The 13,743-nt window shown below is 41.1% G+C and overlaps 1 protein-coding gene across 4 annotated transcripts in view; it reads right to left on the reverse strand.

The window, feature by feature from the left end:
- Plch1 (phospholipase C eta 1) overlaps positions 1–13,743 on the reverse strand; it is a 178,664-nt gene that overhangs the window by 12,042 nt on the left and 152,879 nt on the right. For all 4 annotated transcript variants that reach the window (XM_051157247.1, XM_051157246.1, XM_051157249.1 and 1 more), the window contains exons 14-17: positions 6,219–6,316; positions 2,162–2,341; positions 1,959–2,066; positions 1,141–1,265 (exon numbers count right to left, since the gene is read on the reverse strand). In XM_051157247.1, the coding sequence (XP_051013204.1) occupies positions 1,141–1,265; positions 1,959–2,066; positions 2,162–2,341; positions 6,219–6,316 (511 nt within the window). The remainder of the gene's footprint in view (positions 1–1,140; positions 1,266–1,958; positions 2,067–2,161; positions 2,342–6,218; positions 6,317–13,743) is intronic.

A 13,743-nucleotide genomic window follows, 5' to 3' on the forward strand; every position in this document is an offset into this window, starting at 1 on the left:
ATGAGAGCAAAGGCATGTCCTCCCAACAAGCATTCTTATTTGTATATATGAAAGGACAGCACAGCACTGTTACATAATCTAGTCATTTAATTAGTCAATTGAGAGCATCCGTTGTACTATTCTTGAAACTTTTCTCGGGGCTAAATACTTCTCAAAATGGAAAATGCAAGAGACATAGGAAACGTGCATTCCTTTCTTCAAACATAAAGATGTAAGCATAGGCTTTCTGATCATACCAATTAACTATTCTGCTGTCAAGAGCAGAGCAGAAGGTAAAAGCAAGAAATAAATACAGAGTAATGAGTCCATGGGAGACAGCTGTAGGAGACATGGAGGTGACGGCCCTGTCTGATGCTTTCCTCTCTGAAAAGGAGGGCACTGCACTTCTGTTAAAAGTACAGAGAGATTTCAGGGAGCTATTGTGAAGAATGGAATGAGGCTAGGAAGGTGAAGTGAGCGTATTACAGTACAGCCTGTACAGCACTGCATACAGGTCAGATGAAGTTTGACATGAGTAAATTCACAATAGTATGGACTCAGAGCTGTGTGTCCCCAACCGTAAGATCCAGATATGAGACCTGAGAAGGTTCGCGTGCAGAGAGCCTGGAGCGACGGGCCTGCCCTGAGAGGAGGACATGGGAACAGGACTGACCAGTTGGCAGAGGACAAAATGCTGTTGCGTCCTGCAACAGAGGTGCAGCAGCTGGTAACAGCAGCCTGCACGTGGCCACATCACGTGAGGCCAAGGAGCATGCAGCAGCGAGGAAGGCTGCTGGACATGTGGAATCTGGAGACTAACCAAATGCTTTTGGCCATGATTCTGTCAGTAATGAACTTAGCCTTTGTCTCTTACATCTCGACTTTAGCACTGCCAGCATCAGTCTTCAACTGTGAACTAGTAGCATGCCTCCAGAGCAGGTGACGCAAACAGCCCTCTAGGAACACTGTGTAACTGACCGAAAACCAGCTCGTGTCTGAGAAGTGGAGGTCAGTGCTCACACACACACACACACACACACACACACACACCTGTACCTCCCAACACACAGAAACACACAGACTTCTAGAGACACAGGTGATGGCTTAAGTACAATAACATAATCCCCTACTTAACTAGTTAGGCAGTCAAGTGTAGCTTACCTCGCCTCGGTCTCCAAACATGGAGTCAGGAGGTTTGGGGAGTTGCTGTCCACTGATCACTTTCAGTATGAGCTGTTTTTTGGGGTTGGCAGGAAGTGGATCACCAGAGAAAGGGTTGAAAGTACCTAGGCCAAGTAAAGCAGAGGTCAGTAGCAGAGGAACTCATACACACATACACACAGGCACACACATACATAAGCACACACACAGCTTATGTTTGTCAAACAAAGAAACAACAGTGGCCGTTATCATCACGTTTGCTAGAGCAAGAAATTATAATGTGACCATCAGGTAACTTTCAGCAGAAGCAGCAGCAGGCAGGTCCATAGCTTTGTTTTTTCATTACACTCTGTTCCCAAAAGCCAGGAGATGGGATGCATTAAAGCAAATGTCTTTGGTGCAACTGTGACATGGATAAATAATGTATTTAAATGCCTGTAGCTTTATAAGGACAGTTATGTCAGATTCCAATAATTTTCTAAGCTATCTTGGGTCTAGAACAGACACAAGGAACAGGAAGAAAACCTGAAATTAAGTAAATAACAGGCATTTTATTGTCTAACTTTCACAAATTCAGTCCAATGGGTAATATGCTTGCCATGAACCCTGACCTAAGCCCATCCCTGGCACCCATAATGGTGGAAGGAAAGACCAGACTCGGCAAATCTGTCCCCAGACTTCCATGCACATACATAGAAACACACATGCCAATAATAATAATAATAATAATAATAATAATAATAATAATAATAATAATAATAATAATAATGTGGAATATCAGCTGCAGTGACAGATACAGGTATGAAATTGGTGCTTACCTTTGCACATTTGCTGGGGCTTGAGAATGTAGCCACAGTTGCCATTTGCCTTGAATTTTGCTCGATTTAACTGCATCATTCGCCCTTCAGACTGGTAGTTCAGAGCCACTGTGAAAATTGAGAGTTTGAGAAGAGTAGAAACAACGTACAATTAGCAAGTAGGGAGAGCACGCAGAGGGCCACGCCTCTCAGGCCATACAAACCTAGCTGACAGCCTGCATTCCAATAGGGCAGAGGGTTGAAGTTACTGGAATCAATGCGGTAGGCAGAAGGGTAAATCCTTGTGAGCTGTTTTTGGTTGTAGATCATGAATTGCTCTGACTTCTGCTGGACCACTTGATGCGCTCTTGTTTCACTGAAGGACAGCACATTACCTGTGGTCCCTAGTAGTCAAAGAAATGGGGAAAATGGTAAATGCATCAAAACCAACACTCTCATAAAAGACTGGGCAATGCCACAGCCCACACATGGCCCAAAGCAGAAGTGGGTCCAACCTCTTAAATGAGAGACTTTAGACATACTAAATCTGCCTGAGACATGTCACAAATTAAGCCACCCAAGAATCAGATTAGGTTCAGAGTGACTCATGCGGTAAGTGGCAAGTCATATGTAGAGCCACCGAAAGAAAGTAGCAGGAAAGACAAACCTCTGCGACACCCTGGCTGGTGGAAGCTCATGTGTACTATCTGAACGCTCCTTAGGATAGGAGCCACTGTAACTGACTGAGACTAGCTGCCTGTTGGAACGTCAAAGTCTCTTCACCCGTCTTGTTAGGCTGCAGCTAAATAGCGAAAGAGAAATCTTTAGGACAAACTTAAATAGGTATGAACAAAATTTTAAACAAAATTTGCTAGGTAACAAAGCACTATAAGCAACTTCTACCAAGAAAGATCCCAAAATTCCACTCTTAGGACTCTGTTGCCAATGCAAGGCCACATGGGCAAACTTCATTTGCTAGGTGCCCGATTGTGAGGTACCATATTATCTCGGAATTCAATGGTCTCATTGATCCATGTCTGGTCAGCATAAAGAAGCAGGAGGAAATTTTATTTTGTAGGTACATGAAATAAACAATATCTTTGGCAAAGAAACAGGTGACAGTGAATACATGAAACTAGATATACAACTTCCTCCTGACACCAGGAAGACAAACATTAAAGATGCTCATTAAGAACTCATAGGTAGGCTGGGGAGATGGTTCAGTCATGCAAGTGTAAGGACCAGAGTTCATGTCCTCAGAGCCCATATATACATCCAGTGCGTGTGGTAGCCTGTCTGTAATCGCAGCTTGGGAAAGTGGAGACAACAGAACTCCACAGTAAGTTAACTAGCAAAAGTAGCCATATTGGTGAGCTGTGGGGTTAACTGAGAGACCCCACCTCAATGAATACATTGGAAGAGTAATGGAGAATGGCTGCCAACATACATGTCAGGCCTCTGCCTCCTTGAGACTCCATATGCATGACCACCACAACATGCATGCTATACACACAGACAAGCAACACATATGCACAAAAATATAAAAGGAACATAAAAAGTGTGTATGAAATACATGTACTAGCTGACATTTCCAAGAAATCAAAGGAAAAATGCCATTTTGAGAAGAGAAAAGTTGAGTTTGGAAGGTGATTTGATTACTCAAGGAACCAATCAAAGCCTATTTGGAAGAGAGGCATAAGGGAGATGACCCTGCAGAGTAGGCCTATAATTTTGACAACTTGGGAGGCCAAGTTCAAGGATTGCCTGCACTAGCAAGTGAGTTTAATGCCATCTTAGACAACTGAAATACTGTCCTAAAATCAACACATGAACAGATGCATGGGCATAATTAAGCAGTAAAGCATTTACCTAGCATATATGAGGCCCTGTGCCCAACCTCTAACACTACTACATAAATGGGTTTTTAAAAAGCAATGCTTCAAAAACAAGGAAGACTGTCTATCCAATCTGCCTTATAAATTATAAAAATGGAGGAGTTTCTACTTGGACTACAAAACACTGTCAGTCTACAATCTCCAAATGTGAGGATTGTGCAGAGCAAAACTTCAAACATCTAACATTCCCCATTTCGTCTCTACCCATCGCTTGGACCATCTCTACAGTGCCACAGCTGCTACAATCTTACACGCCTTTACCAAACCTCATATCCTGGGCCCCAAATATTTACTTCATTGTCCACCGGACCTGCTGCAAACAGTCAGCCTGAATAAAGAGCAGGCTTGCCCAAAGCCTCATTCTCGCGCAAACAAGTGTCTGAATCCATGGAACTACAGACTAGAATGGAGGTCTGTCATGGATGCTGGCAATATGGTCTGTCAGGATACTTCTTGTCCTTAAGGCTACTCCCTTAGGTGTTAAAAGCCGGCAACTGAGTTGGTGACACTCCATGGCTGGAACTTGGACTATTTAGATCTCAGAAGGAGGAGGTGGGAGGACTACAGTTTTTAACCTACTGATTTCTCTAGCACGGGCCCTTTCCTTGAAAGTAATGACTAATGTATATTACTGACAGGATACATGACCAGAGCTTCCACATCTCAACAAAACTGAAATTGAATGCATGCGTAGATTTTGATGGAGAACGCTTTGAACAGAGTTGGAGACTATACACTTATTAACCAACCTAGTGCATATGGAACATCGCTGTAATCAATATCTGAGTTATTTTTTTTCTGATTACACACATAAACCGGCATGCCATGGGGTCATTAAGATGAGCTTTCTTATTAAGCTCACATCAGTTAGTATTTTAATAGTATTTAGATGTTTTACATAAAGATAAGCAACATGTTCATTATGTACTGCTCCTTTTTTCTTTTCTTTTCTTTTCTTTTTTTTTTTTTTTTGTTTTGTTCTGTTTTGTTTTTGTTGTTGTTGTTTTTTGTCCTAAGGGGGGCGGGGAAGACAAGCCAGATGAAGTTTAAGAGGTAAACAGTACTCAAGATTATGTTCCCAAAGCTCAAGGATTGTGATTTCCAAAGGTACTTATTAATCAACACATTCATTCCGTCAACCAGCTATACCTTCAGCTCCATTCAGCCAATCCCTGGGTTAATCTTGGAGCCATGGGCTGTCATTATAAGAAAGCATCTCCTGCTAGTTGAGAGTCTTAAGGTTTTCATATTCTCCCAGATGGTTTTTATTTGTGTTGTATAACTGCTATTGTTTTAAGAAGGAATCCAAACCCAGGTAGAAGAAAAGTCAACTTTCAACAAATAGAAAAAGATGTACCTGTGGACTGTGGCCAAGAGAAAAAGAACTGAGTGAGGAGTCCAGACAAGAGCCTCGTCCCACACTGCTGCCTTTGTGCTGAAGCCATTGAGAAAACTGACATTCCGATTTCCCATTCACTTTGCAAAAATTAAAATTGATTGAAGTGCCACAGGATTATGGTACCTCAATAAGAATTTGGTGACGGGATGAAACAGGAGACAAGGAAAGAAAGAATAGCTAGGAGACTCAGACATGAGGATACCTGTGAGTGGACCCTCTCAGCTTGATTCAGTTGAATGGAGACAGGGAGACAGGGCTGGAGAGATGGCCCTAAGATAAGAGCACTTGCCAAGGGCATGAGTTTGGCTCCCAGCACCCACACAGTGGCTAACAATCATCTGTTACTCCAGTTCCAGGGTAGCTACTATCCACTTCTGGCATCCACAAGCATCAAGTGTGCTCACAGTACACATACATACATACAGGCAAAACACTCAAACACTCATAAATCCTTTTTAAAAGAAAAGAACAAAGGAAGATCATTGAGAACCAATGACACTGAAATATGTCTACTCTTTTTGTTAAAAATTCAGCCAGTGAAATAAACTACTTTATTCAAAGTCAAAATAGTTCAGGAAGAAATATGGTCTATCTGGGGTATTGTTGTAGCTAATTAATTTACTCTTTATTATGGTCATTCACACTGGAAACAGCCAGACCATCTGTGACCTGGTCATGAAGGTAGAGCAGGTCTTCACAGTTCGAGTTCCACAGTGAGACCTGCCTCTGTTACCTTTGTCTTTCATAATAAAAGTCTTCTCCACCCTGTAGGAAACGTCTCCAACCTCCAGGCAATCAGGCACCTGCCAATAATCAACCCAGCCCCATGTGTGACCTCAGAATCATGTCCGCTATCATTTCCCCGACAAATGAGATTCCGTACAGTCCCAGGCATGTGTGGGAATGATCTGCTCAGTGAAAACAGTAACTAGCAATAGCAAAGAACAGCAAACTTGTAGACAAGGATGAGAGATTCTCAGGCCTTACCGTCATCCACAATATCCTGGGCTGACACCGAGTTTGTGTAGACCACCAAGTCCGAAAGCTCTCTGCAGAGTTTCATGGTTCTCCTTCGGCGGCCCAGCCTGCAGAGCATACACTCAAGTTACTGAGGAGGCTGGCGATGGAAGGGTTCTGAGCCTCTGGTTGCATAGCCTTCCCTTTTAAAAGGATGAATAGGTGGATTTCCCTGAGGCCTAATGGGAGCAGGACTGGAACCTGGGTCTGACTCCTTGTTCAGTACTTCTCCTATGTCGGCATCATCCTGCCACCACCGGCTTATCCAGGCTCGGCTGGGAATCAGTGAATTCTCTTATGAATGACTACAACTTTCCATCTTATGTAACTGCTAAGCTAGGGAGAAATCTCAAGAAACAGAGCTAGACTAATAGGCATGGAAACACGTGGGCCGCAAAACCTAAACACCTAAAAGAAAATGAACCAAAAATTTCAGTAACTTTTTTAGGAATATAATTATAAGTATTTTCAGATATTCTTTAAATGAATATACATGTGTTGTGTGAAATTTAGTTTTCCCAGGTACCTTCTCAGTTTTATACCTACAAAACAATCCTAGAATCTTGACTATATCCTTATATATGCAACTACTACTCTTTGCCACAGTAAAATTTCCACAGGCCATTTCATTTCTGATGCACACATGTTTCTCCTCTAGAGGAAATTTAACTATCAAACTCATGTCAAGGTTATTTATGACCATCAATACCATTCAAATGGCCAAAGAGCACACAAGATGATAATCAACATCAATAGTTAACAGCAAAGTGCAAATAGTACAAGAAGGTTCCATGCCTTCTCTATTAGGATAACTATAACTAAAAAGGTGAGTGAGTGACAGCAAGAAGAAACTCAAAGCCTTATACAGAACATATGCAGAAATAGTGGGACTCCCTTGGGAAACAGTGTGGCAGTTGCTCAAGTGAAAGAGTTACATTGTTGCATTGCAATTCTATATCTATGTAAAATCTTGTACATAAATATGCATGACAATGTTTTTTAAATTTACTATAATTTATTCAGATTATTTCCTCAGTGTTATCTGCTCACTTGTATCTTCCTGTTCCCACCCTCCTTCCCTCTTCTGCCATATTACCCCTAAACATCTGACAGAAGGGGACCTCCTCCCCGACCATATGGCCATGGCATATCAGGTCTCACTCAATTAGCTTGCTTCCCCTTCTTCTGTGTGCCAACAGGCCTCTCCACCTAGGGAAGTGATCAAATCAGGGGCAACAGAGTTCATGTCAGAGGCAGTCCCCACTCTTCCCACAACCTTGCAGAAGGTGCTGTTCATTGGCTAGATCTGAAGAGGGGGATCTAGGTTTACTGCATGCATTGTCTTTAGTTGGTACGACAGTTTGTGCAGGCACCCTGGGTCAAGATCGTCCAGCCTTATATACAGCAAGCCAATAGCCAAAATCAAAGTCAATGGTGAGATACTCAAGGAAATTCCTCTAAATTCGGGAACAAGGCAAGGCTGCCCACTCTCTCCATATCTCTTCAATATAGTACTCGAAGTTCTAGCCAGAGCAATAAGACAACAAAAGGAGATCAAGGGTATCCAAATGGGAAAGGAGGAAGTCAAATTATCCCTGTTTGCAGATGATATGATAGTGTACATAAGTGACCCTCAAAATTCCACCAGAGAACTCCTACAGCTGATAAACACCTTCAGCAAATTAGCTGGATACAAAATTAACTCAAAAAAGTCTGTAGCCTTCCTATACACAAATAACAAGCTTGCAGAGGAAGAAATTAGGAAAACCACACCCTTCACATTAGCCACAAACAATATAAAATATCTAGGAGTCACTCTAACTAAGCAAGTGAAGGGCTTGTTTGAAAAAAAAATGTCAAAACTCTGAGAGATTGAAGATGACCTGAGAAGATGGAATGATCTTCCTTGCTCATGGATCGGGAGAATTAACATAGTAAAAATGGCCATCCTACCAAAAGCAATCTACAGATTCAAGGCAATCCCTATCAAAATACCTACACAATTTTTTAAAGACATTGAAAGTTCAATTCTGAACTTCATATGGAAAAACAAAAAACCCAGAATAGCTAAAACAATCTTGTACAAGGTGCTCTGGAGGAATCTCCATACCTGATCTCAAACTGTACTATAAAGCAATAGTAATTAAAACAGCTTGGTACTGGCACAGCAACAGGCTGGTTGATCACTGGAATCGAATCGAAGACCCAGATATGAATCCACACACATATGGTCACTTGATTTTCGACAAAGAAGCCAAATCCATTCAATGGAAAAAGGATAGTATCTTCAACAAATGATGCTGGTCTAACTGGAGGTCTATGTGTAAAAAAATGCAACTGGACCCATATTTGTCACCTTGCACAAAACTCAAATCCAAGTGGATTAAAGACCTCAACATAAAACCAGAGACACTAAGTCACTTAGAAGAAAAAGTGGGGAAGAGCCTGGAACATATTGGCACAGGAGACAACTTCCTGAACAGAACACCAACAGCCCAGGCCTTAATGTCAACAATTAATAAATGGGACCTCATGAGGCTGAGAAGCTTCTGTAAGGCAGGAGACACTGTCAAGAGAACAAAGCGACAGCCTACAGACTGGGAAAAGATCTTCACCAATCCTACATTAGACAAAGGTCTAATATCCAAAATATATAAAGAACTCAAGAAGCTAAACACCACCAAACCGAATAACCCAATTGAGAAATGGGGCTTGGAACTAAACAGAGAATTCTCAACAGAGGAATATCAAATGGCTGAGAAACACTTAAAGAAATGCTCAACCTCCTTAGTCATCAGGGAAATGCAAATCAAAACAACTCTGAGATTCCATCTTACACCCATCAGAATGGCTAAGATCAAAAACTCAAGTGACACCACATGCTGGTGAGGATGTGGGGAGAGAGGAACACTCCTTCATTGCTGGTGGGAATGCAAACTAGTACAGCCACTTTGGAAATCTATCTGGTGCTATCTCAGAAAAATGGGAATAGGGCTTCCTCAAGACTCAGCTATTCCACTCCTTAGAATATACCCAGAAGATGCTCCAGCACACAGCAAGAAAATTTGCTCAACCATGTTCATAGCAGCCTTATTCATAATAGCCAGAACATGGAAACAGCCTAAGTGTCCCTCAGTAGAAGAATGGATAAAGAAACTGTGGTACATATACACTATGGAATACTACTCAGCTATTAAAAACAAGGAATTCCCGAAATTTGTGGATAAATGGATTGAGCTAGAAATGATCATAATGAGTGAGTTAACCCAGAAGCAGAAAGACTTAAATGGTATATACTCACTTATATCTGCATACTAGCCCAAGGGGCATGTTCCACCAAAGCCTTCACTTACCAAGAAACTGGGACAGAGGGGAGGACAGCCTATTGGGAATCTAGATGAGAGAAGCATGGGAGAATGGCAAAGTAGAAGGATCCAGAGGGTCCTAGAAACCTACAAGTAGAACATTATGATAGGCAGATTTGGGCCCAGGGGTCCTGCTCAAACTAAGGCACCAGCCAAGGACAATACAGGAGGTAAACTTTAAACCCCTACCCAGATCTAGCCAATGGTCAGAACAGTCTCCACACTTGAGTGGAGAGTGGGATATGATTTTCTCACGTACTCTGGTGCCTCACATTTGACCATGTCCCCTGGAGGGGGAGACCTGGTGGCACTCAGAGGAAGGACAGGAGGTTAACGAAAAGAGACTTGATACACTATGAGCATATACAGGGGGAGGTAATCCCCCTCAGGAACAGTCATAGGGGAGGGGAATAAGGGGAAAAGGGGAGGGAGGGAAGAATGGGAGGACACAAGGGATGGGATAACCATTGAGATGTAACAAGAATAAATTAATAATAAAAAAATTAAAAAAAAAGAAAAAGAAAAACTAGCATATTAATCTACAAATTTTAAATAAACAGTGCTTTAATTGAAAAAAAAAAAAAAACCCACACACACAGTACCCAGTATTTAGCAAAAAAAAAAAAAAAAAAAAAAAAAAAAATCGTCCAGCCTTGATAGTCTTCTTGTGGAGCTTCTGACTCTGCTGGGTCCTTCCATGCCCCATTCTTCCATACCACTCTCAGTGCTCCACCCAGGGTCCAGCAGCAAGTCCCGGTTCTGTCCTGATCCCCTGCTGAGTGAAGACTCTCAGAGGACAACTATGTTGGGCTAATATCCACTTATAAGTGAGTACATACCATGTGTGTCTTTCTGGATCTGGTCTACCTCACTCATTATGATCATTTCTAGTTCCATTCATTTGCCTGCAAATTTCAAGATTTCCTTGTTTTTAATAGCTGAGTAGTACTCCATAGGGTAAATATACCACAGTTTCTTTATCCATTCTTTGGTTGAGGGATATCTTGGTTATCTCTAGATTCTGGCTATTATGAATAAAGCTGCTATGAACATAGTTGAGTGAATGTCCTTGTTGTAAGGTGGAGCCTCTTTCAGGTATATGACCAGAAGGTGGTATAGTTGGGTCTTGAGGTAGCGCCATTCCCAGTTTTCTGAGAAAGTGCCAGATCGATTTTCAAAGTGGTTGTACAAGTTTGCACTCCCACCAGCAATGGAGGAGTGTTCCCCTTTCTCCACATCCACACCAGCATGTGCTGTCACGTGAGTCTTTGATCTTAGCCATTCTGACAGGTGTAAGATGGGATCTCAGAGTCATTTTGATTTGCATTTCCCTGGTGACTAAGGATGTTGATCATTTTTTTAAGTGTTTCTCAGCCATTTGATATTCCTCTGTTGAGAATTCTCTGTTTAGTTCTGTATCCCATTTTTTAAATTGAGTTATTTGTTTTGGTAGTGTTTAATTTTTTGAGTTCTTTATATATTTTGCATATTAGCCCTTTGTCAGATGTAGGGTAGATGAAGATCTTTTGCCAGTCTGTAAGCTCTCATTTTGTTCTGTTGACAGTGTCCTTTGCCTTACAGAAGCTTTCAGTTTCATAAGGTCCCATTTAGTAATGGTTTATCTTAGAGCCTGAGCTGTTGTTCTGTTCAGGAAGTTTTCTCCTGTGTCAATGAGCTAAAGTCTCTTTCTCACTTTCTCTTCTAACAGATTTAGTGTCTCTGGTTTTATGTTGAGGTCTTTAATCCACTTGGGCTTTAGTTTAGTTTTGTAGCGGGGTGATAAATATGGATTTATTTGCATTTTTCTACATGTAGACATCCAGTTAGACCAATACTATTTGCATGATAATATTTTTTAACAGCCAATGAAGTGAAAGACACCAAAAAGTTCTCCAACTACTGAATGAACATATGAAATGTACTGTATTCACACAGTGGGTAGGTCAGCAATAAAACTGAACAGAGTACACATGTCTGCTACAATGTGAGTGAATCTTGAAAACACGGGGCTGGAGAGATGGCTCAGTGGTTAAGAGTGCTGCCTGCTCTTCCAGAGGTCTCAGCAACCACATGGTGGCTCACAACCATCTATAATGTGATCTGGTGCCCTCTTCTGCAGATAAAGCACTCATATGCAATAAATAAAATAAACTAATCTTTAAAAAAAGAAAAAAAAATCCCACAAAACTTAGAGAAAGAAGCCAAATATTTTTAAAAGGTAAAATGACGACAAGTACAAAATCTACCTGGAGACAGAAAGTATGCTAGGGAGATGGGAGAAGAGTGACTGCTGACAAGTGGCAACTTTTTTCTTGGGCTGATGAAAATGTTTGAGAACTAGATATTAATGCAAAAACTGAACAAATCAGACGAAAATCCTCACTTGGATGGTGACGGGAGATATTAAATCAAAAGCTATGGGGAAAATGTTCCTTATAAAGTTCATTTTGTCAAAGAAGCATGGATATTAACATGGGTAAAAACAGTTGAAGGGATGCTTATTTAGTTGTTATAGAACAATTAATCAGATGTACAACAAGCACATAAGATGATGATCAACATCATTTGCCAGCAGCAAGATGCAAATAGTACAAGAGGGTACCATGTCTTGTCTGTTAGGTAAGTTCGAAGACCCTGTAGCCAATAGTGGACTTGTAAAAGGCAGTTGATTTTGAGTCAGTGTGAGATCATGCTTAAAATTCCCAAGCAAAACTCCCAAGACAGTCTGTGACATTGAGTCACTCTACACAAAGTTAGCTCCTCCTACTCTTTATCCCAGTAGTGAATTGGTTTAACAAAGTGTCAGGGTGACAATCTGAGATGCTATCTCACAGGTATTAGGAACAAATCTCTAACTGACTCAACAGCAGCATGTAACCTGATTTCATGTAACATCTCATTTGAATGCATGAATAATAATGTGGCTTTTCAAACACCGTCCCTTCCCTAGCTATGCCATACACTTTGAAAAATAGTAAAAGACTTCTAAAATGTCTTCCTATTTTTCCTGCATCTTTTACTGTAACTAATATTCAAATTTTCTGTACATTTTTCTTCTGCTCTTACTATTCAATGTCTGATGCATATATTTAGAGCTCAAATATAAACTCTACCTGAGGCCTAATGTTAAGTTCCTATAAGACCTCTGTCTTTAATTTCTCTGCTCAGTAAAGAGACAGTAAGTGTGTGTGAGCGCGCGCGCATGCGCACATGCATGCGCATGCACCTATCTGTCTGTTTGTCCATCTATACCTGTCTACCTACTCACAATATGGTTTGTGTTACTTTGTGACTTCAAGAAAGTCCTGGTCATACCACGGACCACACTTAGGTCATTATACATACTAGAGGTATGGCTTTAAAAGGACAGGAACCTTTCCACATCTAGTATCCTCCCTCTGTTTTCATATCATGAGTTTACTCTAGCCCTCCTTTTTGGGCCTCCCCACCCCACTTTGTTGATTCTTGGTCTCTAGAGGTACTTAGCCCAACTTAAATACATAAATCTAAAAATTTGAAGTGAAGATCTGCATATGAGACAAAAATGCAGTGTTTGCCCTTCTGGGTCTAGTTTATGTCACACAGTACCATGTTTTCCAGGTTCATCTATTTTCCTATAAATTTCATGTTTCTACAGCACTGAATAGGACTATTATGTATAAGGACCACATTTTCATTAACAATTCATGGGCTGGTAGACATGTGAGCTGATTTGATTTCTTAGATATTGTGAATAGAAGAACACTAAGTGTGAGTGTGCAGGTGTCTCTATGACAGGCTAAACTGAGTCCTGTAGGCAAATGTCTAGAAGTGTGGCTTAGTCATGTGGAAGTGCTACTTCTAGTTTTGGAGTATTCCACAGTGATTTCCATTGTGGCTGTATCAGTTTAAACTCCACCAATGGTGAATAAAGAGTCCCGTGTGCTCTCATTCTCATCATTTTTGTCATTCGTTTTCTTCATAGTAGCCATTCTGACTGGGGTGAGATGGAGATCAAAATATTAAAGCATTTTAACTCTCATCTCCCTAATGACTGATGACATCAAGTGTTAGGGTTGATTAGTCATTTGTGTTTCTTCTTTTGAGAACTCTCTGTTCAGGTCTACAGCCCATTTTTTTTTTCATTTTTA

Source organism: Acomys russatus, chromosome 15, assembly GCF_903995435.1.
Source record: "Acomys russatus chromosome 15, mAcoRus1.1, whole genome shotgun sequence".
NCBI lineage: Eukaryota > Metazoa > Chordata > Mammalia > Rodentia > Muridae > Acomys > Acomys russatus.